The sequence below is a fragment of the Gobius niger genome, assembly GCF_951799975.1.
Source record: "Gobius niger genome assembly, chromosome: 3".
Classification (NCBI taxonomy): domain Eukaryota; kingdom Metazoa; phylum Chordata; class Actinopteri; order Gobiiformes; family Gobiidae; genus Gobius; species Gobius niger.
The window spans coordinates 39,651,097-39,678,890 of record NC_136854.1 but is presented as its reverse complement, the minus strand read 5'-3'; the positions used below and the strand labels follow the sequence as shown (position 1 = coordinate 39,678,890).

General features: G+C 38.8%; 1 protein-coding gene across 1 annotated transcript; it reads right to left on the bottom strand.

Moving 5' to 3' along the window:
• Positions 1-1,113: 1,113 nt before the first annotated feature.
• On the bottom strand, positions 1,114-27,794 carry cpz (carboxypeptidase Z). The gene is made up of 13 exons (XM_079553379.1): positions 27,658-27,794; positions 27,341-27,373; positions 26,950-27,001; positions 25,494-25,816; positions 22,611-22,826; positions 16,814-17,049; positions 14,353-14,514; positions 12,975-13,133; positions 10,128-10,263; positions 9,903-10,042; positions 9,722-9,821; positions 2,784-2,929; positions 1,114-1,496 (listed from the first exon to the last, which is right to left on the bottom strand). The coding sequence occupies exons 1-13, from the start codon at positions 27,746-27,748 to the stop codon at positions 1,296-1,298; spliced, it is 1,995 nt and encodes a 664-aa protein (XP_079409505.1). The 5' UTR covers positions 27,749-27,794; the 3' UTR covers positions 1,114-1,295.

Genomic DNA, 27,794 nt, shown 5'->3' with positions numbered 1-27,794 from the left:
CCGCTCTGACGACACAACTGAGCAAGTCAGTGGTTTTCCAGCAGAGGGCGGAGCAGCTGCTCAGAGCAGGATTCAGGAGGATTGCTGAGAACTGCGTGAAATGAAACCAAAAACCACTCTGGGGGGGTTTGAGTCACTACAAGGTCAAATATACACAAATATTAAGATTTAAGATTTTTTAAATTTCACACAGGCAGGATTTGAAGACAATATATTGGTCTGAAAAAAAATAAGAAATAAAAAAAATTACTCAGGTCTCCTATCCTGTTTCTAACCCATTCGCTAAACCCTTTCCCCCCTCCCACCTCCCTTCCCACCCATGATCCCCCCCCCCCCCCCATCTGCTAGGAGCCTAAAAGAAAGAAAAGCGCCGCAAGACAAGAAGAGTCAAGAGAAAAGGAAGAAAAAGACGAAGCAGTAGAAAATAAGTTTAGAAAGAAAAAGATTGGAAGAAAAAAGAAAAAAGAAAAGGACGAAGAGAAAAGAGTAAAGGAGTAAAATAAAGGAATGAGCAAAAAAAAGATATAGTAGAGTTAAAAACAACAGAAATGCACTCACAAATACATACCGTGAAGGAGGAAAGGAAATGAGGGGAAAAGATAATAATGATAAAAAAAGTTTTGTTTTTTTTTAAATGTAAAAAATAAAAAATAAAAAAGGAAAAGAAAGGAAAAGAAATAAATCAATTATTAAAAAAATAAAAAATAAAAAATAAAAAAAGGAGGGGGAAGTAAAAAAGCAGGGAAGGGAAAAGTAAGACAGTTAATTGTGGTAAATATAATCGTGGATGAAAGGTATTGTCTTAGAAGTTATGTTTCATTTTCTCTCTCGTCATCCATGACCTCAGTATTGTGTGAAAATTAAGATTTTTTTTAAGTTTAATGGTTTTGTATAGCCCAATATCACAACAGAGGTTGCCTCACAGGGCTGCGCCGAACATTAACATTAACATTTTCCACTTCAAAAGTTGCATAGTGCACCTTTAAATCACAAAATGAGCAGATTACAAAAAACGTATAACAGAATCAAGCACAACATACTCTTATTTTTTAAACTGAGATATTTTATTCTCAAAAAACGAAACCTTCACAAAGCTGAAGAGGTGACGCTAAATGCATGTTTGTTCACCTGACCCATGTTTTGAATCTGAGAAGCTGCCCTGGTGCATGAACTCGCAGCTCGATGAAATCACAAAATAAAACCATTAAGTGCAACATTTTCCATCCGTGTGTGTGTGTGTGTGTGTGTGTTCTCGCTCTGGGACAGTCCGTTACCCAAATGAAAAGCTGTGATTGTTAAATGTGCCGGAGCAGCCAGCTGGGCGGGTTGACCCCGGACTGGGAGAAGTAGTCCCACCACCACGGCTTCTCCTGGCGCTCGATGTCGTCGCCCAGACCCGGCTCCGTCACTCGCTCGAACTGGTTGTACGGGTCGAACCGGTCCCAGGAGTCCTCAGAGGGGAAGAGGTGGTCGTCGATGTCGGGCTCCACGGGCGTCTGGACACAGGACGGGTTCAGATACAGGGGCTTAACAGGGGACATTTAGGACTTTAACCTAATCTAAAGGCAGCTTGGGAAAAAAAGCAGCAAAATAGAGACAAATACAAGGTGTGAATGAAAGGATGGAAACGGAGCAAAAAGAGCGACAGAAATGTAGCAAAACAGAGTGGCAAAAATGTGATGAAAAAATGACAAAAATGCAGCAAAACACTCGACAAAAATGCTAAAAAAAAAGCGACAAAATAGGTGACAAGAAGTGATGAAAACGTTAAAAAAGCAGCAAACCAGGCAACAAAATGTGACAAGGCAGGCGACACAAACGTGATGAAACAAGCGACAAGATGTGATGTATAAGTGATAAAAATGCAACAAAACACATGACAAAAAAGTGATGAAACAAGAGACAAAATGGGATGAAAAGGCAAAAAAAACAACGACATAAACGCAGAATAAAAAGACATAAAAGTGATGAAAAAACGCAACAAAAATCTACAAACACGCAGCAAAACACTCAACAAAAAAGTGATGAAAACGTAAAAAAAAAAAAACATATACGCAGCAAAACGGGTGACAAAATGTGATGAAAAAGGGACAAAAACACAACAAAACAGACGATATAAAAGTGATGAAAAAGTGACAAAAATGCAAAAAAAAAAGACAAAACAGACGACATAAATGTGATGAAAAAGTAACAAAAATGCAAAAAAAAATCTACAAACACGCAGCAAAACACTCAACAAAAAAGTGCTGAAAACGTTAAAAAAAAACACCATACACGCAGCTAAACAGGTGACAAAATGTGATGAAAAAGCGACAAAAACACAACAAAACAGACGACATAAAAGTGATGAAAAAGTGACAAAAATGCAAAAAAAAAGGACAAAACAGACGACATAAATGTGATGAAAAAGTAACAAAAATGCAAAAAAAAATCTACAAACACGCAGCAAAACACTCAACAAAAAAGTGATGAAAACGTTTAAAAAAAAAAACATACACGCAGCAAAACAGGCCACAAAATGCGATGAAAAAGCGACAAAAACACAACAAAACAGACGACATAAAAGTGATGAAAAAGTGACAAAAATGCAAAAAACAAAGACAAAACAAGTGACAAAAAAGCGATGAAACAAGCGACAAAATGTGAAGAAATAGCTCCAAAAATGCGTGACCAAAAAAAGCAAAAAAATATGACGAAAAAGTGACAACACAGCGTAGATCAGTTTTGTAGGTCTTAGCTTTCAAATGAGGCGCTACCCTGGCCTATAGAGGTTAAACATGTACCTTTTCCAGGATGAAATCCACCCGTCCGGCTTTGCTCATGCTGTGTGGGATGTGGACCCTCTTGGTGACCCGGGAGTAGCCGTTTGCCGTAGCCGTTATGATGTGAGTGCCCGGGTTCAGGAGGCGCCAGTAATCGCCGTCCTCAGCTGAGGAAACAGAGACACAAATTATAATTATTTACTGGTGTACCTCTCAATACACAAACTTACTCTACTGTATTATGATGTGGAGAAAAAAACTTTGCAGTACATTATCTAGAATCACAATGATGCAGAAATGAGGCTTTGGTTCACACATTCATTCAAGTGTCTGCCCTACAAATATAATGAAATACTCTTAACCCGCACTTTAACCGAGCACATTTTCTTTAGTTCAGCTTAACCCAAATCTAAAGGCTCCTTGTCCCTTTTTTGATGATTTTTTAACGTTTTTTTGCCACTTTTTTGATAATTTTTTTGTCACTTTTGGCGATTTTTAAAAAAGACTTTTTGTTGCTTTTTTGTCACTTTTTTGACAATTTCATAAAGATTTTTTTGTCACTTTTTTGACGATTTTTTTGTCACTTTTGACGATTTTTAAAAAAAAAATTTTTGGTTACTTTTTGTTAGCCTTTTTGACAATTTTGTGGATGATTTTTTGTCAATTTTTTGACGATTTTTGAATTTTTTTTGACGATTTTGTTGACAATTTTTTTGAGGATTTTTTGTCACTTTTTTGACAATTTTTGACAATTTTTTGAGGATTTTTTTTTTATTATTTGATGATTTTCTTTTTCACTTTGGACAATTTTTTGCCGATTTTTTAAAAACTTTGCTGTCACTTATTTGTCAGTCTTTTTGACAAATTTTGGATGATTTTTTGTCACTTTTTTGACGATTTTTGATTTTTTTTTTGACGATTTTGTTGACAATTTTTTTGACGATTTTTTGTCACTTTTTTGACAATTTTTGACAATTTTTTGATGATTTTTTGATGATTTTTTTTTATTTGATGATTTTTTATGATTTTTTTTTTTCACTTTGGACACTTTTTTGACGATTTTTTTAAAAACTTTGCTGTCACTTTTTTGTCAGCCTTTTTGGCAAATTTTGGATGATTTTTTGTCACTTTTTTGACGATTTCTGAATTTTTTTGGACGATTTTGTTGACAATTTTTTTGAGGATTTTTTGTCACTTTTTTGACAATTTTTGACAATTTTTTGATGATTTTTTTTTTTTATTTGATGATTTTTGATGATTTTCTTTTTCACTTTGGACAATTTTTTGCCGATTTTTTAAAAACTTTGCTGTCACTTATTTGTCAGTCTTTTTGACAAATTTTGGATGATTTTTTGTCACTTTTTTGACGATTTTTTTTTTATTTTTTGACGATTTTGTTGACAATTTTTTTGACGATTTTTTGTCACTTTTTTGACAATTTTTGACAATTTTTTGATGATTTTTTGACACTTTTTTGACAATTTTTGACAATTTTTTGAGGATTTTTTTTTTATTATTTGATGATTTTCTTTTTCACTTTGGACAATTTTTTGCCGATTTTTTAAAAACTTTGCTGTCACTTATTTGTCAGTCTTTTTGACACATTTTGGATGATTTTTTGTCACTTTTTTGACGATTTTTGATTTTTTTTTTGACGATTTTGTTGACAATTTTTTTGACGATTTTTTGTCACTTTTTTGACAATTTTTGATGATTTTTTGATGATTTTTTGATGATTTTTTTTTATTTGATGATTTTTTATGATTTTTTTTTTTCACTTTGGACACTTTTTTGACGATTTTTTTAAAAACTTTGCTGTCACTTTTTTGTCAGCCTTTTTGGCAAATTTTGGATGATTTTTTGTCACTTTTTTGACGATTTCTGAATTTTTTTGGACGATTTTGTTGACAATTTTTTTGAGGATTTTTTGTCACTTTTTTGACAATTTTTGACAATTTTTTGATGATTTTATTTTTTTATTTGATGATTTTTGATGATTTTCTTTTTCACTTTGGACAATTTTTTGCCGATTTTTTAAAAACTTTGCTGTCACTTATTTGTCAGTCTTTTTGACAAATTTTGGATGATTTTTTGTCACTTTTTTGACGATTTTTTTTTTTTTTTTTGACGATTTTGTTGACAATTTTTTTGACAATTTTTTGTCACTTTTTTGACAATTTTTGACAATTTTTTGATGATTTTTTGATGATTTTTTTTTTATTTGATGATTTTTTATGATTTTTTTTTTTCACTTTGGACACTTTTTTGACGATTTTTTAAAAAACTTTGCTGTCACTTTTTTGTCAGCCTTTTTGGCAAATTTTGGATGATTTTTTGTCACTTTTTTGACGATTTCTGAATTTTTTTGGACGATTTTGTTGACAATTTTTTTGACGATTTTTTGTCACTTTTTTGACAATTTTTGACAATTTTCTGAGGATTTTTTATTTTTTAATTTGATGATTTTTGATGGTTTTCTTTTTCACTTTTGACACTTTTTTGGACGATTTAAAAAAAAACTTTGCTGTCCCTTTTTTGTTGCTTTTTGTTGCTTTCCAATCATGTTTTTGTTGCGTTTTCATCCTTGTTTCCGCCTCGTTTCCGCTGATATTCCCCTCTCGTCCTCTCTTCCCGTGGGGGTTTAGACGTTCATTACAGAATCACTTCATGGCCGACACAGCGGCAGATTCACCTCATCAACAGAAAACAGACTGAGCAACATCATCATCATCATCTCCTCCACAAACACATGTCTGTATCTCTGCGCTGACGGGACGGGGGATGAATCTCGTCATCTCTGATCTCATGACTGGGACGAGGCACCGCTTCGCTGTGAGGCTGAGACTAATTGGTTTGTTGTCGGCCTGTGATTTTACTGCCTTGTTTATCAACTCTTTTTCACTTTGTTTTCGGCAGTTACACAAACCAAACCCAGGAGTCGACCAATACATTTATGATTCTCAAACATTACAAACCGCACATATAAACTAACATAAAACTATCCCTGAATCAGCCCGAGCACCACCAGTACACTGCAAAAACTCATTTGAGAGTCTAATATCAGCAAACCTGGGGCATGGGGCAAGATATTTACACTTAAATTAAGATAAAACCGTTTATTTCAAGTAAATTATGATTTCTCATCTAGTTTTGAGTGCGGTGAATTCTTTTATCTTGATCTAAGTGTAAATGTCTCGCCCCGTAGACAGATTTTTTGAAATTTGGCTCTCAAATCCCGGACAATTTAGCACTTTATTTGAAGAATGGTTTACTTATTTCAAGCAGAGGTGGGGACAATATATTAACTCAAGTAAGAATAACGTGACTTTAAAATACATTTACTCAAGTACAAGTAAAAAAGGTACACAAAGAAAATGTTACTTGAGTTCTGGGAGTATCTGTTTGGGCGAAAAAGTCGGATTTATTTTGAACGACGCCATAAATTGTGTGGAAAAAAAGCATAAAATCATGTGGAAATCGAGATGTTTGTAAAGAAAATTCCAAGAAAATGGCAGAAAATACTGAAAAACTAAATCATTCTAAAGAACAAGGAGCATGAGAGAAACTACAGTTTATCCGTTTTATATGAATGAGGCATTTATCGCTTAAATATTCACTCACAGTGGAAAAAGTAATCATTTTTACTCATGTAAGAGCACAGATACTTCATTATAATTTTACTACTATGCAGAAGTAAAAAGTACTGTATCATAAAACTACTCTAGGGAGTACAATTTCTTCAAAACGTTATTCAAGGACAAGTACTTGGGTAAATGTACCCTGATATGACCTTTTTGCAGTGTAGCGTGTCACACTTTGAGAACCACTCAGTGAATTATGATGTTTTAATCAGGGGTTCTCAAACACTCTGGACCGCGACCCCTAAAAATGACCAGACCAACAACTCGGGACCCCCCCACTGGACAATGTGATCCGTATAAGGCAAAGCAAAAGGATTTACCTCAAAATGTACAAAAATTGTTCACTCAAAGGGAAGGAGGGTCCTGTATGTGGGAGAAGAAAACTGAATTTCACACTATCAATGGGAAACAGTAAGAGGAAAAGCTGCTGATATATTGTATTAGCATATAAATATATTTTAATATATAAATACGATATGTGCTTGTGTTTTATAAGAAAGTGGATACAACCAAAGGAAGTAAACTATTGTATTAAGATTTTGGAAAAGGGGGTGGGAATTAATAAGTGTTAAACTTCAATCCCACTCCTTTTCAAGCAGCGGTGGATTTTCTTTGGATCATTGTCTTATGTTGTACACATTGGACACTTTTTCATTGTGTGCTTGAAATAAACACTAATTAAGAAATGAGCATTTATACAGGGTTTATACAGGCAGAAGCCGGTCACATTTTTAATGCTTTTTAATGCCCAAATACTTTACAGGAGCTCGTCATATAATTAGAAAATTCATGGAAAAGTGCATTTACTTCTGTTATTCAACTTAAACTGTGAGACTAATGATATAGACTCATGTCATGCAAAGTGAGATATGCCAAGCCTTTATTTGTGATCACTTTGATGATTATGGTTTACAGTCCATTTTTAAAGCTGCACGATGCAACCTTTTAGGTGAAAAACCCCCCGTAATATTTGTGTATGTTTGACCTTGTAGTGACTAAGTGACTTTATTGGTGCTTTTATGGGTTCGTACCAGTGGCCAGAAACCCCAAAACAACTGATCCTGGAGCATCACAGACGCCACTGTGAGGGAAAGCAAAGGTGCCATGCTGCAACCATAAAGTCACTTAGTCACTACAAGGTCAAATATACACAAATAATAAGATTTTTTTATTTTTCACCTAAAAAGTTGCATCGTGGACCTTTATAATATTCTAATTTTATGAGATTTTTAATTTGGGAGTTTTTACAAGCTGAGCCATAATCATTAACACAAAATTATAACAAATAAAGCTTCTACATATCTCATATATAGTCTATATCATATATTAGTTTCACAGTTTAAGTTGAATATCAGACGTAAATGCACTTTTTCATGATATTCTATGACGAGCTCCTGTAGTTTAATGACATGAATGCATTTCATCAAAAATATAAAATGCTCAATTTTGAGTATATAGTTAAGTCAGCCCATCTAAAGTTACTATTCAAGATTGTTAATAATGTGGCACCTCCACCACTGAAAAGGTTTGTCCAGTTAACATCTGATCAGAGTCAGAACAACAAGATCAACAGCTATTGGCCAATGCACCAAAACGAAAAACAGCATCAGGACAATCGGCATTTTCTTTTAAAACTATCTCAGAATGGAACAAACTTCAAACTGCAATAAAATCATGCAAAGACTTTAAACGATTTTGCCTGAGTGTGAAACAACATTTTCTGGGAACTCAAACATGTCAGCACTAAAGAAAAACAACAACAACTAAATGTTACATCTGAGAAGGGTATGGGGGTGGGTATAAACTATAGAGGAACACGTTTTTTCCCTTTATTTTTATTTTATTTTATATAAAATGGAAATACTGTCTGTAAATATTATGAATTGTTTTATGCTTTTTGTAGAGTTTTGTAATTGTCTGTCTGTCGGGGACTGTCTGACATTAAATAGTGACAAAACAGTGGCATTGTTTTTTACAAATAGAGGTAAACGTATAAATTATCTAACTATTTTTATTGATGGCAATGAAATAAAAAATGTTGATGAATTCACCTACTTAGGCGTAACTCTGGACCCAACTCTGACTTTCAAAAATCCTGTAAAAAAAACTTTGAAATTCTTTCAAATTTAACTTGTCCAACTTTAGATACATACGGGGGTCCCTTACCACAGAGGCGTCCCATTTGTACCTGAACTCAATGATCTTGTCACATTTTATGTCTTGTATATCGAGTTGGTCACAGGGCTGTAAAACGGTTCTGGGGCCTCTTGAATCATTATATAAATCTGCACTCAAGATCCATGATAAGAAACCCAGGCGCCATCACCATTGTCAGATACTAAAGAAGTATGGAATTCTGAATTTTACAAACCTAATATTCTACTCTAATGTTTGCTTACTTTTTAAAATTATCCATGGAGTCACTGCACCCCCTCTGAGAAAATGTATAACTTTATGTACTGATAAAATGACTCGAGCTACTCGATCCACTTCTAGAGGAGAATGCAGCGTCCCAACATGTAAAACTGCCTTCGCTAAATCTGCTTCTCTGTGATCGGGTCAGTGGAACACACTGCCAACAGAGATTATTTCAAGTACGACATTCAAAAGTTTTGCGCATTTGACTAAAAAATGGCTTCTAGAAAAACGAACTTGCAATCATAATCTGCAACGTCATGTGGGAGCGACCGTTTCACCTAGAAAAAGGACCGGTAGAAAATGTTCCAATCTTGTTTAAATTAAATGTATGTTTTTAATGATGTCAAAATGTATAAATCCATGGTCAAGTATTCATCTACATTTAAAATCAGTTTTTGTGCTGTAACATCAACCTGCCCAGGGACGACAGGTGGAAATTAGCATCTTTGCTATAACCTGGCACAATGCATCTTTCCTTTTGGTCAATGTTAAATTGTTCACTGTCCCTGTCTAAATAAAAACCATACCATACCATACCATACCATACTGCAGATGGAAATTAGTACATGTCCCTGTCAAATAAATAAAATTAAAATAAAACAAACTTTTGAGCAAAAAAAGCGATTTCAGCCATAACTGAACAATAGATTTAGATTTAGTTTGAATCCAATGTAATGCTTTTTAATGATATTTAAGGCATTCATGATATTGGCACAATTCATTAAATGCTTTTTAATGCCCCAGAGGAAACCCTGTTCTAATAATGCCAATAAAATCTGGTTTGTCTGGACTCTATTATGATATGTGGCTTAATTTAACAAATGAATCAAATTCAAAGCTATAAATATTCGCCAGTTTTTTGCCACTCCCACTTTTGCCTTAAACAAATATTTACTTTACCTGTCGTCACATCCTTCCTAATCCCTCTGACAGAAACGGTCGCGCCTTTTACTCCGTTGCCGCTTTTATCTCGGACGACTCCCTTCACTCCTCTGTGGACCTGACAAAACCAATCAAAATGAAAAATAAAAAAAAACACACAGAAACGACTGTATTTGCCACTTTCTGTCCCAGGACTCACGGACTCCAGGAAACTCAGCAGTGATTCCTTGTTCCTCTTCCACTCGGGGTAAAGCTCCACCTCTGAGGGGAATTTGTCACAGCCGAGCTCCACCGTGATCTCGAAGCAATTAGTGTGCAAGTAATTAAAGTCCGACATGCCTGGAAAACACAGAAACAGACGCATATATGTGTAATGCGTGAATGTGAGCGAAGTTTTTAGGATTTGTTTTGAATTTGCTCTCACCCCCCGCGAAGCTGTACCACAGAGCTCCGTTGATGATGCCTCGGGTTCGGAAAAAGGAGGCGCCGCATCTGTCGGTGTCGTTGTTGGACATGGTGGCGTGAGCGTCGGCGTAAGTACGAGCCAGCTGCTTGTAAATCTGGAGGAGATCGAGACAATCAGATGGTAGGGAGAAGAAGGAGAAGGAGGAGGAGAAGGAGGAGAAGAAGAAGAAGGAGAAGAAGAAGAGGAGGTGGAGGAGGAGGAGAAGGAGAAGAAGAAGGAGAAGGAGGAGAAGAAGGAGGAGGAGGAGGAGGAGAAGAAGGAGGAGGAGAAGGAGAAGGAGGAGGAGGAGGAGAAGGAGGAGGAGAAGGAGAAGGAGGAGAAGAAGGAGAAGAGGGGGAGAAGGAGAAGAAGGAGAAGGAGGAGAAGGAGGAGGAGAAGAAGGAGAAGGCGAAGGAGGAGAAGAAGGAGGAGGAGGAGGAGAAGGAGGAGAAGGAGAAGAACAAGAAGAAGGAGAAGGAGGAGAAGAAGGAGGAGGAGAAGGAGAAGAAGAAGGAGGAGGAGAAGCAAAAAGACAAAGAAGAAGAAGAAGAAGAAGAAGAAGAAGAAGAAGAAGAAGAAGAAAAAATAGTAAGGAGACACACAACAGGAGAAAAGGAAAAAAAAATACATACACATTTGAAACATTTCCTGCAGAGAATTTACTTTATCTAAATGTACAGAATTATACATGTTTATATTTTATGGGTAAAACAAATCCTCAAAATGGTATATACTGTAGTATAGTATATAGTATAGTGTATTTCTGGGATAAAATCTGAATAATTTACACTGGAAAAAATTGCTTGAAATTTGCTTGAATTAAGATACAGTTAATGCTGATTTTGAGGAGGTTTGGACTGTCTTGAAATGAGATAATTCGGGTCTTTCCGCCAAATCGGTGCCTTTTAGGCTTTAAAACCGGCCAAAAACTAAAATGATTTTTCTTGATGTTTTTTAGATTGGCAAATGTTTAGGTGTACAAAAATGCATGGGGGCCCCTCAGTCTCTCTTTTTAATTTTTTGAATGGATTTTTCCTATTTATCTTACTGGTAACAGGAATGACAAAATTTGACCAATTTGCCACTTGCAGGCTAATGCTAATGCTAATGCTATTAGCATGCAAAGCACGAATGACGTGACATATTTGACCCCCCCCTCCTCTCCAAATGTCCACAAACAGTTCAGAGAGTAAAATATCGAAGAGAGAGTGGGAAAGTCTCGTCTGAATGAAACGACTCGTTGAACCAAGAACATGTGGAGAGTTTTTGTACTTTAGTAACAGGAATGACAAAGACTTAGGGACACACATAAAACTGCAAATATTACATAGAAATAAGATTTTTTTAATACTATAAAACAGTAAAAATAATGAGATCTCTTAGTGGAAAATGTAATTAAGTGATTCTTTTGTAGTTACAATTTATACTTTATACTCACTACTGCCACCTCAGGCCATATGTGTAACTGCACCTTCTATATTAAGCTTGTGCATGACGGCAATTCGGCCGAAGTGACACATTTTTGAGTGACCGTACAGGATTTTAGAGGCAGTTGTGGTGAACAGGTCTGAGCTCATTCTACACATTAGGACATGGCTGGAACATGTATGGGGAGGAAAATACTTAATTTTAACATTTTTAAACTCCCTTTAGTCCCTTTAAAGATCACAGAATCACAGGCCAAAAAACACATTTTTATGAAAATTTGATTTTTGGATTATCTTTTTTTAAAATAATATTATTAAATTAGTTTCAAAACAAATATCTACATAATGTTATGTAATTGTTGGTTGTGATGCCATTTTGTGGCTGTTTATTTCCTTTTTGGCAGAATGACCCATTTGTTTACATTAAGAACATTTACTGGCAGTGTTGGGGAGTAACTAAATACATGCAAATACTAATATTTAAGTAACTGTTTTCAAGTACACTTTCATCTGAGAGTATTCAGAATACAGTTACTTTCCTAAAAAACCCAGTGCTCATCATTACATTTTAGCCTCATATTTCCCAACATTATTAAGAAGGAACTTTTAACGATGTCCTGTTTGTCCTAAACTGAAACAAAGATTTAAAACTCCTTTTGCCACAGATCAAACAAACACATGTGCGTCATGTGATCTGTGTTTATTAAACGTGTTCCAACAAGCACAGCCGACATTTTTGGAATTATACGCCGTATTCATACGTGAATATATAGTGCAAATAAACATGAAAGTATTCCAAGTATTCAGAATACAGTACTCTGATTGGACAAAGTGACAGAATACGTATTTTGTATTTTGTAACTAAATACAATCCCAAAGTATTCTCCCCCAAATGTTTACATGTACACTTAAAATAAGACAAATCCCCAAAGGCAAGATAAATCATAAAATTTGTCCAGACTTACTAAAATTGAGCACAAATTCCGATAATTCAAGCACTTTTAAGTCATTTTTTGGCTAAGAAAAGATTGCATTTTTACAGTGTAAAATTGTTCAGTTTACAGACATGCACTGTACACAGTTTTAACAAAAACTGCCTATATATCCTGCATAATATACTGCATAATATACTGCATAATATAGTGTATAATTATGCCTTGGTTATTGGGGCAATATGAGTTAAATGTAGACATACAAAACATACAAAGGGTTAAGTAAGATTTGTCCAAACTTAAAGCATTTAAGTAAAGTATAGAACACACAGAGTTTAGCAGAGTTTACAAAGATAAATCCGCTGTATAGTGTGTGTGATAAGTACGTGTGATAAGTGTGTGTGATAAAGTGTGTGTGATAAAGTGTGTGTGATAAAGTGTGCGTGATAAAGTGAGTGTTTGTCCACCTGTTCGTCTGGAGTGGGAGAGAACATCCTCTCCTCCTGTGGGTGTCTGGAGAAGTCGAAAGGATAGGACACCACGAGCTCTCCCCCGTGAAGACTGGCCGACTGCACGAACGGCAGAGACCGGATCCACTTCATGACTGCGTAGGTCTCTGGCGCCACCTGCGGGACACGAGGACACATTACAATCACTAACATGTGAAACCCAGCTAAAGTCAAGTAACTCGAGCTACAAGAGAATTTAAATGTGAACGGAAAAATGACAAACTCCCCCCAAATAAAATGCACCAGATCAAGATGGACACTGGCGTCTAAACTGACCGAACTGGAACGCAGCATTAAGGTCTGCACTTGTATGTAGCTAATCTCGTCAAAACAAAACACAAGACAATGGGGAAACTGAAGGAAAAGAAAATCTTTGACTGCATTTTTGCTCAGTGGCTTTATAACTATTTTCAGTTTATATTTTGCCAAAAGTAATATAGAAGTGACTCAAAGTATAGTGTTACTCGGCTCCACAGTAAATGTAGAGTAAATTTGACTCTGTTCAGACTGTATTTGGTCCCACTCCTCTCAGAGTAACTGTGAGTTGACTCTACTCTCATCAGTTACACGTCAGGTAAGAAAATCTGACACCATGAGTGACAGAAACATGACGTTAAACAGAATGTGTTCTTTATTTCTAATAAAAACACTGACGACTCATTGCACTTCAGTCTGTCACAGACCGACAGGTGAAGAAGGCAGAAACCTCCAAGGACTTCAGCCAGAAGTACTAATTAAATATTAAAAATCAAGCAATTATTAACAATTAGATAAAAAGAAACAACACAACATTTTAACAATGAGACAAAATTCAATACAAAAAGCTGTAGAATTGTATCTGATGTATAGGGTCATGTGTGTCCCTGTCCCTCTGAGTCACGGTGGACCACAGCAGACGTGGACAGGACTGTGGTATCCACAGATTTAATTTGGAGAAAGTGAACTGACCCTCAAGTGCAGTCTGCTGTAACATGGACCTGTCCACATCAGTCATGGTCCACCCTGAGTCTGAACAGAGTCAAAGTTACTCTAGAACATTTACTGTGTACATTTTTGAAACAGTAACTCAGTTTTGCAAACACTTAGTAAACGCTATGTGTCTTGCCCAAGGACACAGTGATTTGCTGGAGCACACGCTGGAGCTGAGAATCGAACCCCCAACCTTCCAGTAATAAGTTGCCACAGTCTCCCTGTGGTTAACTCCCTTTATTACCCATGACAAGGGCACTGCCTGCACATGTTCACCCTGAGTGTGTTTTTTTTTTACACAATTTGAACATTTTCAGTGTCAGAATGAACCTAAATACCTGAGGGTTATTTCCGTTCTGAGTCTTACCTTTCCAAACCAGTAAGCGTCCGGGATGGGGATGTGGTCGGTGCGGTAGTGCCTGCTGCGGCGGTTCCTGTAGTACACGGAGGTGAGGTCCGGGAAGTTCCTGTTCAGGTCTAAGTTCTGAGCGTTGGTCCGGCCGTTCGTCCAACCGTTGAGCAAGTGTCCCTGAAGCAAGTGCCATTTTTAAACTTCTGCGCATGTTAGGACTTAGAAATGGAAGGAGTATAACGTACGTGACCACACCATGAGTCGTGAGACTAAAATTAGTGCACACAAGGACATGGTTAAGTATTAATTACATTGTTAACATAAAGACAAGACCATATATCCGTCGTGAGCTCAAGCAGCGTGAGAACGTGCGAGGCACATGCGGGTTCAGCTGTTAGACACTGTGGAAAAAGTGAGTCTTTGCATCAGAAAGCAGAATTATTGTACAAAATCAAGCATTACATGTAAACGTGACAGATAAAGGACAGAAGCAGAATCAAAGTTTAATGCATCTAAATAATAAAACATAGCATTAAGATCTTCATATGGGTTTTAGATATGGCTGCATTTAAAGAGTATATATAATGTCTTACATCAAGTAACCCATTCACAGATTCACCTTCACAAGCATTTGCACATGTTACAAACTACAGTATCCAGAGTCCATGTGGGTGAAGATCGCATTGTGAGCTGCACAGAGAGTCGTAGCATCTGCCCCTATGGTAATAATGCAGATACAGAAGAAGCAGAGGAATAAACACATTCACGGTTCTCTGAAATATTAGAGAAACTATTTGAAGGCCAGAACTTGCAATGTAGTAGAATCTTATGGTGGGACAGTTAAATACAGAGTTTAAAAATGTTACAATTATGTATTTCCCCCCCCTCCCCCTACATGTTCCAACAATGTCCTGATGTGCAGAATGAGCTCAGACCTGTTCACCACAACTGCCTCTAAAATCCTGCACTGTCATTCAAAACGGTTTTACTTCGGGTCCGAATTGCCGTCATGCACGAGCTTAAAGAGATATTTCAGGATTTTTGACATAAGGTCTCATCTCCTAGTTATCCAGAGTGTTGCTGATTTCTGGAGATATTTTTTTTTTTGTAATTCAAGCAGTTCTTGTATTTGAAGAGTTTCGTGACGCTAGGCTAGTGCAAGGCTAGCGCATTTCTACGATATCAGCTAGCCTGCATTAAAAACAGTCTGACCCACTCCACAGCGCACCTGAGGCAAATCACTTATAACACCAGACTAACCGTGTAAATGTCTGTGTCGATAGAATCATTTTAACTATTTTGCATTTAAAACAACTTTTATTTGAGCAGCATCAGCTTCGTGGTTGTATAAGCTACGTGGCGGCGAAGTGATCTGCTAGAAAATAGTCCCTCAAAATACAATCATTCATGTGATAAAGATCAGTTATATTCCAAAAAATATTATCTATCTATCTATCTATCTATCTATCTATCTATCTATCTATCTATCTATCTATCTATCTATCTATCTATCTATCTATCTATCTATCTATCTATCTATCTATCTATCTATCTATCTATCTATCTATCTATCTATCTATCCATCCATCCATCCATCCATCCATCCATCCATCCATCCATCCATCCATCCATCCATCCATCCATCCATCCATCCATCCATCCATCCATCCATCCATCCATCCATCCATCCATCCATCCATCCATCCATCCATCCATCCATCCATCCATCCATCCATACATACATACATACATACATACATACATACATACATACATACATACATTTTATTTTATTCATGCAGTCCTTATATTTGAAGAGTTTAGTGGCGCTAGGCTAATGCTAGGCTAGTGCATGTCTATGGTAACTAGTAGCCTGCATTAAAAACAGTCTGACCCAAGCACAGTGCACCTGAGGCAAATCACTTATAACACCAGACTATCCATATAAATGTCCGTGTTGACTGAATAATGTTTGAAATATAACCATTTTGCATTTAAAATAACTTATATCTGAGCAGCATCAGCTTCCTGGTTGTAGGCTACGCAGAGCGGCGGAGTGATCTGCTCGGTAACCGGATCTACAGTAGTTTGTTTACCCGCGGCCGCATTACCACACGTGGAATTCACAAAGGAGCTTTCTACAAATCTGATATGGCAACGTTTGGAGGATGATTTTGAAGAGGTTTTTAATGCAGGCTACTAGTAATCATAGACATGCACTAGCCTAGCACCACCCAACTATTCAAATATAAGAACAAGAATAAAATAACAAATCTACAGAATCTGACCTGCTTGTTGAATATTTCTTCCTCCATGTGACAGTGTGACACCAAATTCTAGAAAACTGCAAACACAGCTAGTTCTGGACCACCAAATCAAAACCATGAATGTGTTTCTCCCTCTGCCTCCACAGCGGGTTTGCAGAAAAAGAGCGGATATCGTCAGTTTTGTCTCGTGTGTTGTTAACAATATTTACTTCGAGGTTGCTGAGCTCCGGGTCACTGCTATCCTCTACCTCAGAGGCGGCCAGCTCGTACCCGTCGGGGTTCATGGAGGCCAGGAGGTGGATGCGGGTGGTGTTGACGATGGTTTGGATGCGCTGGTTGCCCAGGACGTACTCTGAGCAAAGGTACTGGGCCAGATATATCAGCAGCTGTCGGCCCAAAACCTCATTACCGTGCATGTTGCCCACCAGCTTGATCTCCGGCTCCACTGCAGAGTAAACACAAAGATCAGGAGGGCGACAGTGGGCTTGGGTTAGAGATGGCATAGTCCACAACATTAAAGGCCCTACACCTACTTTTCCCCCCCCCCAAGTAGTGGAATATCTTGTAAAAGCAGACATTTTGTCGATCATGGACGAGCAGTTGTGTGACGTATAAACTCATCCTGTTAGAATAGGACTGGGCACTGTGGGCACGATACCAATACCTGAATGATAGATACAGACGTCATCTCTGAAATCGCCCATATATGGTCATGTTTGAAAACAGTTAAGGGGGAAAACAATATTGAGAAAAATGTAAACTTTCTCTAATTATTCAAAAACTGCTTTAATAAATGCTGAATTATGAATATAGTTTTCTACTAAATGGCCCATAGATACATAAAAAAATACAGAGAATGCTAACATAATGTGACATGTTAGCGTCGTGCTAATGCTAACGCCAGCTAGCGCTAGCTACGACTGCCTTTTTTCGCTTCTACTGAACAATCTGCTGTGAATAAACATCCATATGGACCTGATTTAGACTTTATTTGTATGTGACAAATAAGTTCATATTTCACCAGAAAATGGCTAAAAAGAGTGAAAAAACTGTTTCCTAAACGATTCTATTTTCCCCCTCGGCGAGGCCACGCCCCCTTCTATGACGAGTTGCCGTCTGTATCTATACTTTTTTCAATGCCTATGCTAAAATATTTGTCATCTAGAACAGTGGTTCCCAGTCTGGGGGGCACCTGGGATTGCAGGGGGTGCATTAAACACACCAGTTTATTTGTTTTAAATAAACACTTATTAGCAATTATTTTCATGTTTTGATGCATTTGTGGGGGCCACAGTTTTGGACTGGGGGGCGCGGCCCGACTGCAGCACGTGCAAGGGAGGCTTCAAGGGAAAAAAAGTTGGGAACTACTGGTCTAGAACCAAAAAACAGAACAATAATGCGTGGAAGATCTGCTAATTTACAATATCGGGTTCATCTCCAGTGTCAAGAAATGTGTGAAAACTTGGGAATTGGGAGAAGGTGGGGAAAAAATAGGGAATAAATCGGGTAAAAAATGGGGGGAAATAAGGAAAATATTACAAAAAAAAGGAAAAATTAGAGAAAACAAGTTTTTTTTTAGCAAAAATAAGGGAAAAAAAGTGTACAAAAAAACATTTGGCTACTTTTGGGGGGAACAATGGAAAGAAAACAAGAATAAAAATTGAAGATTGAAGTAGGACTGCAACTAACGATTATTTTGTAATCGCTTGGCTGTGAATGGTGTAGGAAAATTTTATTTTTTCAATTTTTTTTTATCACATTATAGCTTAAGTGGTGCTGTTTAAGGATGTGTTGATGGAGTAAACTAAAGGGAAATGTTTTTTGAAGGCTCTATTAATGAAATCTATTAATGAAATTTACAATGTAAAAAACACTACAGACCCTAAATATAAAATCAAAGTAGGTTTTCATCAAAAATACTATATTTTTTATGTCATTTTTGCTCCATTTTAGTCTGTGTGAACCAGAAAACGATTAATCGATTACTAAAATAGTTGTCGACTATTTCAATAATCGATTAGTCGTCGATTAATCGCTTAGTCGTTTCAGCCCTAGATTGAAGATTTGAAGTTTTTTTGTTTCCGTATATAAAAGTTTCCGTACGTAAAAGTACATCCTTACATAGGGGCCTTTAATTAATCCAACTGTTTTGGTAAATCCCCTGCACAGACTGTGGGTGGAAAACAGCTGTTGACCTGAGGGATGAACACGATGTACCGGGACTATTTAATTGCTGGACTGAAAATTGTAAACCGTGCTCTTGCTCTGACATTTAGGGCCAGGCAGATAAAAGAGTTACTGTACAACACAGGACTCAAACTTACTCCTGCAAAAGAGGTCAAAGCATGAAGAACCCTGTGCATCCCTGCTTTAATACAGACTAGGACCCGATCAATATGTTTTTGAGTTTTGGGGTCCGATACCAATATGGAGGGGGTTGGCATGGCCGATAGCCGATATGTAGGCTGATACTTTAAGTTATTTAATTTGTGATGTCATTGTTTTTTCAATCTTTCAAATACCCTATAGTTAAACATTCATCATTATACTAAAGGTTTCAAAATATAAAAGGTCGACCGATGTGGGTTTTCTCAGGCCGATGCCTATAATCCAGCAGGGGGCGCTGTATGTATTCATGTTTAGTTGGTACTTCAGAGGGGGCTTGTTTTAAAGACAACTATCAGCAGATTCCAAAACAAAAAAGGGTAAGTCTCTCTCTCTTATGGTTCCGAAATATAGGCAAAAAACATAAAATAAATAAACCTGTGAAAGATTTTCACCGTGATGTTTCTCTGCTCCCCTGCCTCCTAGGAAGCTATGGGTTAGCTCTGAGTTTTCTCCAGTGCAAAACGGGAAAATATCTACCTTTTATCAGCTGATATCGGCTGATAGCTGATAGCAGTATATCGGTCAGGCCCTAATACAGACTTGATTAATATATCACTATTTTTCTTTAAAGCCTCCATAGATAATAATGACAAACAAGTATTCATCTAATGGCGGGCATTTCAGCGGTGAAAAGTAGGGCTGTGCAATTAATCGAAATTCGATTACGATATCGATTACAACAGTAAACGATTACAAAATTAGCATAATCGCAAAAAATCGATTATAATTTTTTTTTTTCAAATTCTTTTTTTTTCATTCTTTTTTTCACATTTTTTCATTTTTTTCAAATTTTCTTTTTTTTTGCAAAGCCGACTTGCGTTATTTCATGGCGCTGGGATTATTTTCCCTTCGCTTTTCTCGTGCCGTGGCTCATGCTTTTGTCTGACATGAAAACAAACGGCGCTGTGTGATGATGTCATCAGGCCGCGCTGCTCAGTTTACTTGCGCAGGTGTGAGGGCTGGCCAGCAGGGGGCAGGTGTGAAACAGGGACCTCTCTTTAATCAAGGCGTAGCATAGTGTTTTGATTAATAAATAAATAAAATAAAGATACTTTTTTTTAAAGGCAACAAATAATAGTTTGAATAATCGTGATTTCAATTATGACAAAAATAATCGTGATTATTATTTTTTCAATAATCGAGCAGCCCTAGTGAAAAGTACCTAAAAACAAACAAACAAAAAACCACAAAAGGGAGAGGAACAGCGTCTGCTTGTCTCCATGGAAATGTTGCTGCTTTGCTTTGACTACAGGCAACTAAACATTGGTTGATGTGATAACCAGTTGCATAAATGGCATAAATGGCATTGGCAGAGGTGGGAAAACAAAGTGCGTCCCTACTAGCCCTTCAATCCGTCCTGCAATACATGAATAAGTCCGTTATGCGTTGGCTAAAAAGAACAATCACCAACGTTTGCACTGACAAAAAGGAATATGATGCATTGTTGACGCAGTGTTTCAAGAGTTTAGACAATTAAAATCTATCTGAGAATTGTACTTACTTGCCTCAAAAGTTTACCCATACCTAGGCCATCACTCCTGAAGTAGATGCTTCGAAACACCGCATCGGAGCCTCTTTCAGTAACATCTGGTCATGTGACTGTGTCGAAAACTGCTTCATTCTGTGAGTTGCGTATGGTGTCTTAAAGCGGGTGATGTATGGGCGCTAAACAACGGAGGTTTACTCGTCCATATAGTGATGTAAATCATTAGTGATGTGGGCCGGAATACATTTTGAATTTATTTTCTTATTCTTTACAAAGTCCTGCTTTTGAACAGATACTAAAGCAGGCGTGGAGCTGATCAGGCGAGGGAATCGTAAGGAGCGCCATCTAAAGCAAATAGTGCCAAAATTATTACCTGTCCTGCCAAACTACATGCTTTTTCATAGATATTTCAAAGACATGTAGACTGGGAGCGAGCATGATCTCAACGGTTTCCCGGTGGGCGTGATTGACAGACGGCATCAACCAATCAGAGCAACGCTTGATACGTCGCAGCAACAACAACGACAGGAAGCCTTTCCAAAAACGTCCTTATTTACGAGGAACGCTTACAATGCTGTTTCTTGCTCCGGTTTTAGGGATTACATTTTTTTTCAAATGATTTAAAAAAGACAAAAGAGCAGAAGAAAACATCGTATCACTCGCCACGCACGCCGTCTCTGTTGTTTTGGTGGAGTGTGGTGACGGCTTGCGCCTCTTGGGGGAATGAAGTCCCGCCTCTCGGTGCGTGACTGGACCGATGTGGGTTAAAATCGTGAAATGATCGGCTGCGAGGAGCTGTCCAGACGGTTCTTCTTTTGAACAGAAAGGAGGAGTGTCTGGCAGGCAACCAAAATTAGCTCTGACTGCAGGTGACTGAGGCCCCGCCCACGGGAGCTCCGCCCACAGACCCACGTTACAAAGATAATGGGCCAGATCTTGTGGTTCATAGCGCAGGCTGTAGAGAAGACGAGGACGCAGACGGGTGGCGCTCCTTGCAATCTTCAGTGTCATACCTGGCGCAAAAAGTGGGCAGGACAGGAGGGGGGGACAGACTCGCATTGTGATGTTGTGGTGCCGCCCCCTCCCCATGCTTTCCCCAGACCTGCGGAAGGCGGTGGTTTGCAGGGAGGGGTTCTCTTGTAAACGCGTAACATGCATGATGCAGCGCGCAATGTTTAATAAAGATGAAAGAAATAAAACTGTCCCTCCAAGATGAGCGGGCGGGACAGAGAGGCAGCAGCCTCGCGTTGGACACCGTTCGAATGCGCAAAGTTACGAAATGTACAGGATTTAATTGATCAGAAACTGTCATATCGGCTGCAGAGGAGTTGCAGAGCCATGCAGCAGTTGCAAGAAAACTGTAGCGTATTGGAACATTTGCGCTACAGCTGCAGGATTCTTGGAGTGGTTGAAAAAAAAAGTTGCAATGCGCGTCTTTCTTTTGGACTGAGCTGTGACTGCACACGGAGAATCATCAGGAGGTAAAGATTGACACACGATGGAAATGTCTCCCTAAAACTCAGATCAGACCTGGTGTTGTGGCACTTGAAGGCACGTGTGGTTTATTTATGGGAAATTGTTGTTGTTTTGGTGTTAGGGGTGTGCGCGTTGATCTACAGTATTAAAGTAAGCCCGTGCGTAACATACGCTCAAACAGACTTTTCAAGGCAATTTCGCTTTTGTTTTCAATTTGACGTCGATTCTACGGAAGAAGACAAGGCAGCGCGATGTAAAGAGGAAAATAATGTGAAGCTTGCTATAGAAGAGTAGCGCGAGTGCTGCTTGTCATGAACCACGCCTCAGTCGGCCTCTTTTTCTTAAAAAAACGCCCTCTCCCTAGTGGCGCAGCAAACCCTGCGCCACATGCAAGATCGCGCTTGTACTATGTTGCGTTTAGAGTTGCGCACGGACTGCGCCAGTCACAAGATCTGGCCCAATGACTCTCATTTATCAGTCTATGATTGATTTGATCTCGCTGTGACTTTAATAGAACCGTATTCTGATGCTGTTTGATCAGCGAGGTCCGAGCTGTTGAATCGAAAGCTATTATTTGCAAACACCAAAGTGACTAATTACCACAATAATATTTATCTTAGCCTCAGCAGAAATCACACCACGGTCATTGCACTCACACAGCTCATGTTTTCCTGGGTTGTTGGAGAACTCGATGACCAGTAAATCTCGGCCCTCGGTGCTGCGGCCGATGCTGTAGACGTGGGAGATGTGCGAGCACTTGGCTGCCGTTCTCTTCAGGAGGCTGTACATCTGGGCGTTTGAAGTGTGCGTGAACTGGATGATTGTGCTGGGCTCCTCAGGAGAGAGGCTGGACAAGGCGAGCTCCTGTCTGGCTGGAAGTAGACAGAGGGAAATGTACAACAGCTACAATCAAGAAGAAGAACTCATTAGTAATCATCCTCAATGCCCAGTACGATCAAATGTTAAGGGGTTCCTCTTAAATGATAAAGCTACCATCGCCGTGCCTCAGACTGTTTTACCCATTGTACAATTCCTTAAGGGTTCATTTTTGGGTATAATACATGATATAATCAACGCTCAATTCAATCTTTAATCCAACATTAGCATATAGGGCTTGTGTTAGATGTCAAGTCGTCACCATTTACCCACGTCATTTCTCAAGACAGGGGCTAAATAGCGAGTGCAATCTAGAACATAGAGTGTGGAGCTTTTTGTGAGCGTGTTAATAATAACTATTGGTCTGTGTTACAGTATTAGGTCCCCCAAATCTGAAATGTACCTGAGAGAATGCTGCGTTTAAGACTGGGGATGCACCAATCCGATACTGGTATGGGATATCGGAGCCGATATTGGAAAAATACAATATCAGATATCGGCTCCAAATATGTGATACTGGACCGATACCTGTTTTGACTCTCACCACTTTAAAAACTTTCACAGACTAAGAATTTAAACGCTGAGTTGGTTTTACAGTCCAAAAACTGACTTTTGATTACTGTGCAAAACGCCGTGGCCTTGCTAATGCTAGCGAAAACTAAACAAGGCTGGGAAAGAAACTATGATTGGATCACGTAAAGTCGCCTAGTAAAATAAAATCTGTTTGTATTTTAGTTTATGAAACGCTGTTAATGAATAACATATATATTATATTTGTAATACACAAGTTGTAAATCACAATCAAGGATGAGAGAAATATAATTTCAAATCATTCACAAATGGTTTGACGAATAAAACAAATCTTTGAATCTTTGAATCTAATGATCAGATCACTTTATGTGAGCTGTATACCGGTATATTAAAGAGGGGGTATTATGCTTTTTTCAATCACATAGCACCAGTCTATATCACACTACAATGATGACCAAACCTTCTGTTGGTCCGTAAATGCAGTAAATTAGAATAACTGCCTTGTATAAAATGTCTCTCTCAAAATGGCTGTAGCGAATGTCTTGAAATAAGCCTCTGTCTCTTTAAGAACCTCTGAGCCTTTAGACACGCCCCCTCCACACTCTGTCTGTGGCATCAGTGGGGAGGGGGTTCCGCTGAGGAGCAGTGGTTGGTTACTCGAAACCAACCACGAAAGGTCGGAGGCGTCTCCAGGAGGTGGGGGCGTTCCTAGGAGGACTCAGGCAAACCTATCCCTAAAATGGCCGCCATTAGAGTTTTTACAGAGTACTCAAAAATACGTGAATGTGCCAAGGCAACACTTCAGGCATGTTTTTAATGAGGGAATGACATAATAACATGATGTAAAGCTTGAAAAAGTCAATTTTGCATAATACCCCCTTAATATAACATAAAAGCCTGTCATAATATAGCCAAGAATATTTAATGTAGAAAATGATCCTTGTTTAATGTTTTTCCATTACAGTGTATTAATAGATAGCTTATAATCGATTGTTGATCTGTAACGTCACGTTTGCACGAAAACTTAATTGATCTGACAATTAAAAAAAGGACTTATGGACTTTTTCTCACTCAAAGCAAATCACATTTAAGAAAGTTTCTTGGTATCGGTTAATATCGGATATCGACAGATAGTCAAACCCCCAGTATCGGCATTGGAAGCAAAAAAGACTCTGCTGATCCGCTTTTCCACATGCTACTCTTTTCACACCTGAGTAAATGCCCAGTGACCTATTATTGCTACACAGTTATGGATGTGATGCTGATGAATGACCCCTGACTGCACTGTGACACTTTCCCCTAAGGACGTGAGAAGCTACAGTCTGGCACGGTCACTTTTGCTCTCGAGCATAATGTAATTGTAAACTGTCCTGACAAACAAACAAACAAACAAACAAACAATACTGCTACTATATCTTGCAACATAATGCAGTTAAACCTATATAATTAAGTGTAAGTATCTATCAGCAAATGCACAAAACAGACACAATTTTAGTTCAGCTATACAGGATTTAGAAGATTAAAGGAATAGTTCACCGTTTTTCCATACTGAGATATGTTCTTACCTGAGCTTAGACGAGTTGATGCGTACCTGTCTGGTCTTTGTGCGTGCCCTCAGTCACGCAAAAAGACGAAAGATGTTGTTAGCATTTGGCCTCTCCCAATGTATTCCTATAGCTCCAAACGGGGTGAAGTTGGAAGCTACCACGCTCTTCCAAGGGCACGCACAAAGACCAGACAGGTACGTATCAACTCGTCTAAGCTCAGGTAAGAACACATCACAGTATGGAAGAACTGTGTGCCCTCAGTCACGCAAAAAGACCAACGATGGTTTTATCACTGGCCTCTCCCAATGTATTCCTATAGCTCCAAACGACGTGGTGAAGTTAGAAGCTACCAAGCTCTTCCACGGGCACCCACAAAGACCAGACAGGTACGCATCAACTCGTCTAAGCTCACGTAAGAACATATATCAGCATGGAAAAACGGTGAACTATTCCTTTAACACACTGCACTAACACACACAACACTAAGTATTTAGGAGAAGTCAAACTGGAGTCACCCCTCCCTGAACCTGAACTCCAATCCAGGCTCAGACCAGCTCTTCCTTGTAACCTTGTAAGTAGTGGTACCTTTGAGTCCGGCTAAGGGGTCAAAGCAGCCCTCCTGATCACTGGCGAAGAAGCGATCGCAGTCGAGGAAATAGGGCCAGGCCATTTGAATGGCCTCGAAGGCGTGTGCGCAGTCCTTCCTCAGGGCCTCACAGGTGCTGCGACAGGGCTTGACCATCCTGTTGTTCCGACACGGAGAGGCCAGGACGGAGCAGCCCACCAGACGGATCTCCGGAGAGCACTCCCCGTTCAGCAGCCCGTGGATGACACTCAGGAGAAGGTATTCGGCTCCCGATTCCGCCTCCACTCGAGACCGGTGACCCAGGATGTTTGGGAAAATTGTTCTGAATAATACAATACATGGTTTAACATTTTAAAAGGTTACAGTACCCAGCACTTCTGTGAGGCAAGAGCACAAGCCCCGTGTAGTTAGGGTCATAGAGTAGACAAAGAGGAATAAGTCGTGAATATGAAAACTTCAGCATTGAAGTGTTTGCTTTGCTATTTTGGATTAAAATCACACATACATATGGAAATACTCCCTCTCTGGGGCCAGGACCCACCTTAAATAAAGGTCAAATAAATAAAATAAAATAAAATAAACAGGTCACCATATATTCTTATCCAGAAAGTTGGGGCTCAAATGTACATTCTATGCTAAATTAAAGCTTTTTTAATGCCACAAATGAAGCAAATCGATGCATTAAATGTAAGTTAAGTTATATTGTATTAATCTCTAAAATTAGTTCTCTGCATTTGACCCATCCTCAGTGTCGCGTGGGGCAACCTGTAGGAGCAGTGAGCTGCCAGCGTGGGCTGGCACTCGGGGACCCATCTCCATGATGTGGAGCCAGGCCCGTGGTCAGAAACACCTGGCTGGAGGATTAACCTATTGCACATGTTTTTTTTACCACAAACCTACGCAGACACAGGGAGAACATGCAAACTCCACACAAAAAGGCCACGTCCAACCACTGTGCCACCGTGAGGAAATGGTTTGTATTTATTGTTTGTAAAAAATGTTAAATGTATTTATTTATTGTAAAAAAAAAAAACCTAAAAAAAACCCCATAACATTAAGTTGAGAAAAAGAGTCAAATTTGGCAAAAATATTTTTTATAAAATACAAAAAATGTAATCAGAGCATGCTGAGGTATTTGGGTATTTGGGTATTTTTATGAATAAAAGATTTAGAAATGTAGATTTAAGGCCGACGTGAAACAACTCTAATGCTTTTTCAGTGACATCTGACGACTTCATTGAGCACAATTCATTTAATGACTCAAAAAACTCATAAACACTGGTGGATAATTTGTCATTTGTTTGTGTAAATCTAACTTTAAGGGAAAAGGTGGGACATCATCTAAATAGGTGGGACGAGGGGAGAAAAGTCTGAATGGCTGTGCAGTGCATCCAAAAGAGGGACAGGTAATATTAATGTGTGTTTGTCCTGGCAGGACCAGCCCATGAAACCCACCTTGAATACTCCAGATCAGTGCAGTAGCCCAAATTCATCTCTGTGCATTTTGCTGGAGAAAAACAGACATTTGGTCAGCATTTCAGGTCTTCAACATATGGTCTCCGAACACAGAACACTATAAAAAATGAAGACTTGAGTTATGTGGCATGTGGCGCAGAGATATTGAGGATTTGAAGCCCATCAATTCAGGCCTTGAAGCACATTTTTACGGTTTGCAGCCAACTTGAACTGCCCCCACCTCCCTCATAAGCCTCTCAGATGGTCAGGCCTGTCTCATCCTGCACTGGCATGTCCTGCTCTTCAAAGACTTTGAGTCACAAAGGTCAAGCAATGCCCTAAAATCCCAGTGTCCACCCTCTTAACGGCGTCCACGCACAGTGACACTTACGTCTGTCTTCAAACACGTAGTTGTTGCATCTCCCTGTAAAAGAAAAACAAAGTGACCACTAGGGGGCGACATGTTCCAAAAGAGCAGTGAATATGCATTAGCCTAACAAACACAGGAGAACTTTTATCCACGCTAACTTTAAAGCGAATCGAGAAGTTCTGTGATAAATGACATCCACGCGCAACACAGGATCACCGCGCGCAGAGTGGAGAACGGAGAACTTGCAGACGCGCACAGATGACTCAGTTTAAGGAATTGTTTTGTGTCAACTTCGAGTAAGAAGGTCAGCATCAGCCACCTTTCCCTTGATCCCTTACCGAAAACCTCCTCGTCCGGTGTGCACGTTCGCTGGGGAGCGGATCGGCTGTCCGTTATCCAAAGAAAGAACAGCAGAAGTCCCGTATGCATGTTGTTGTTGCTGCTGCTGCTGCGCTGTCGTCGGCCTCACTTCTTC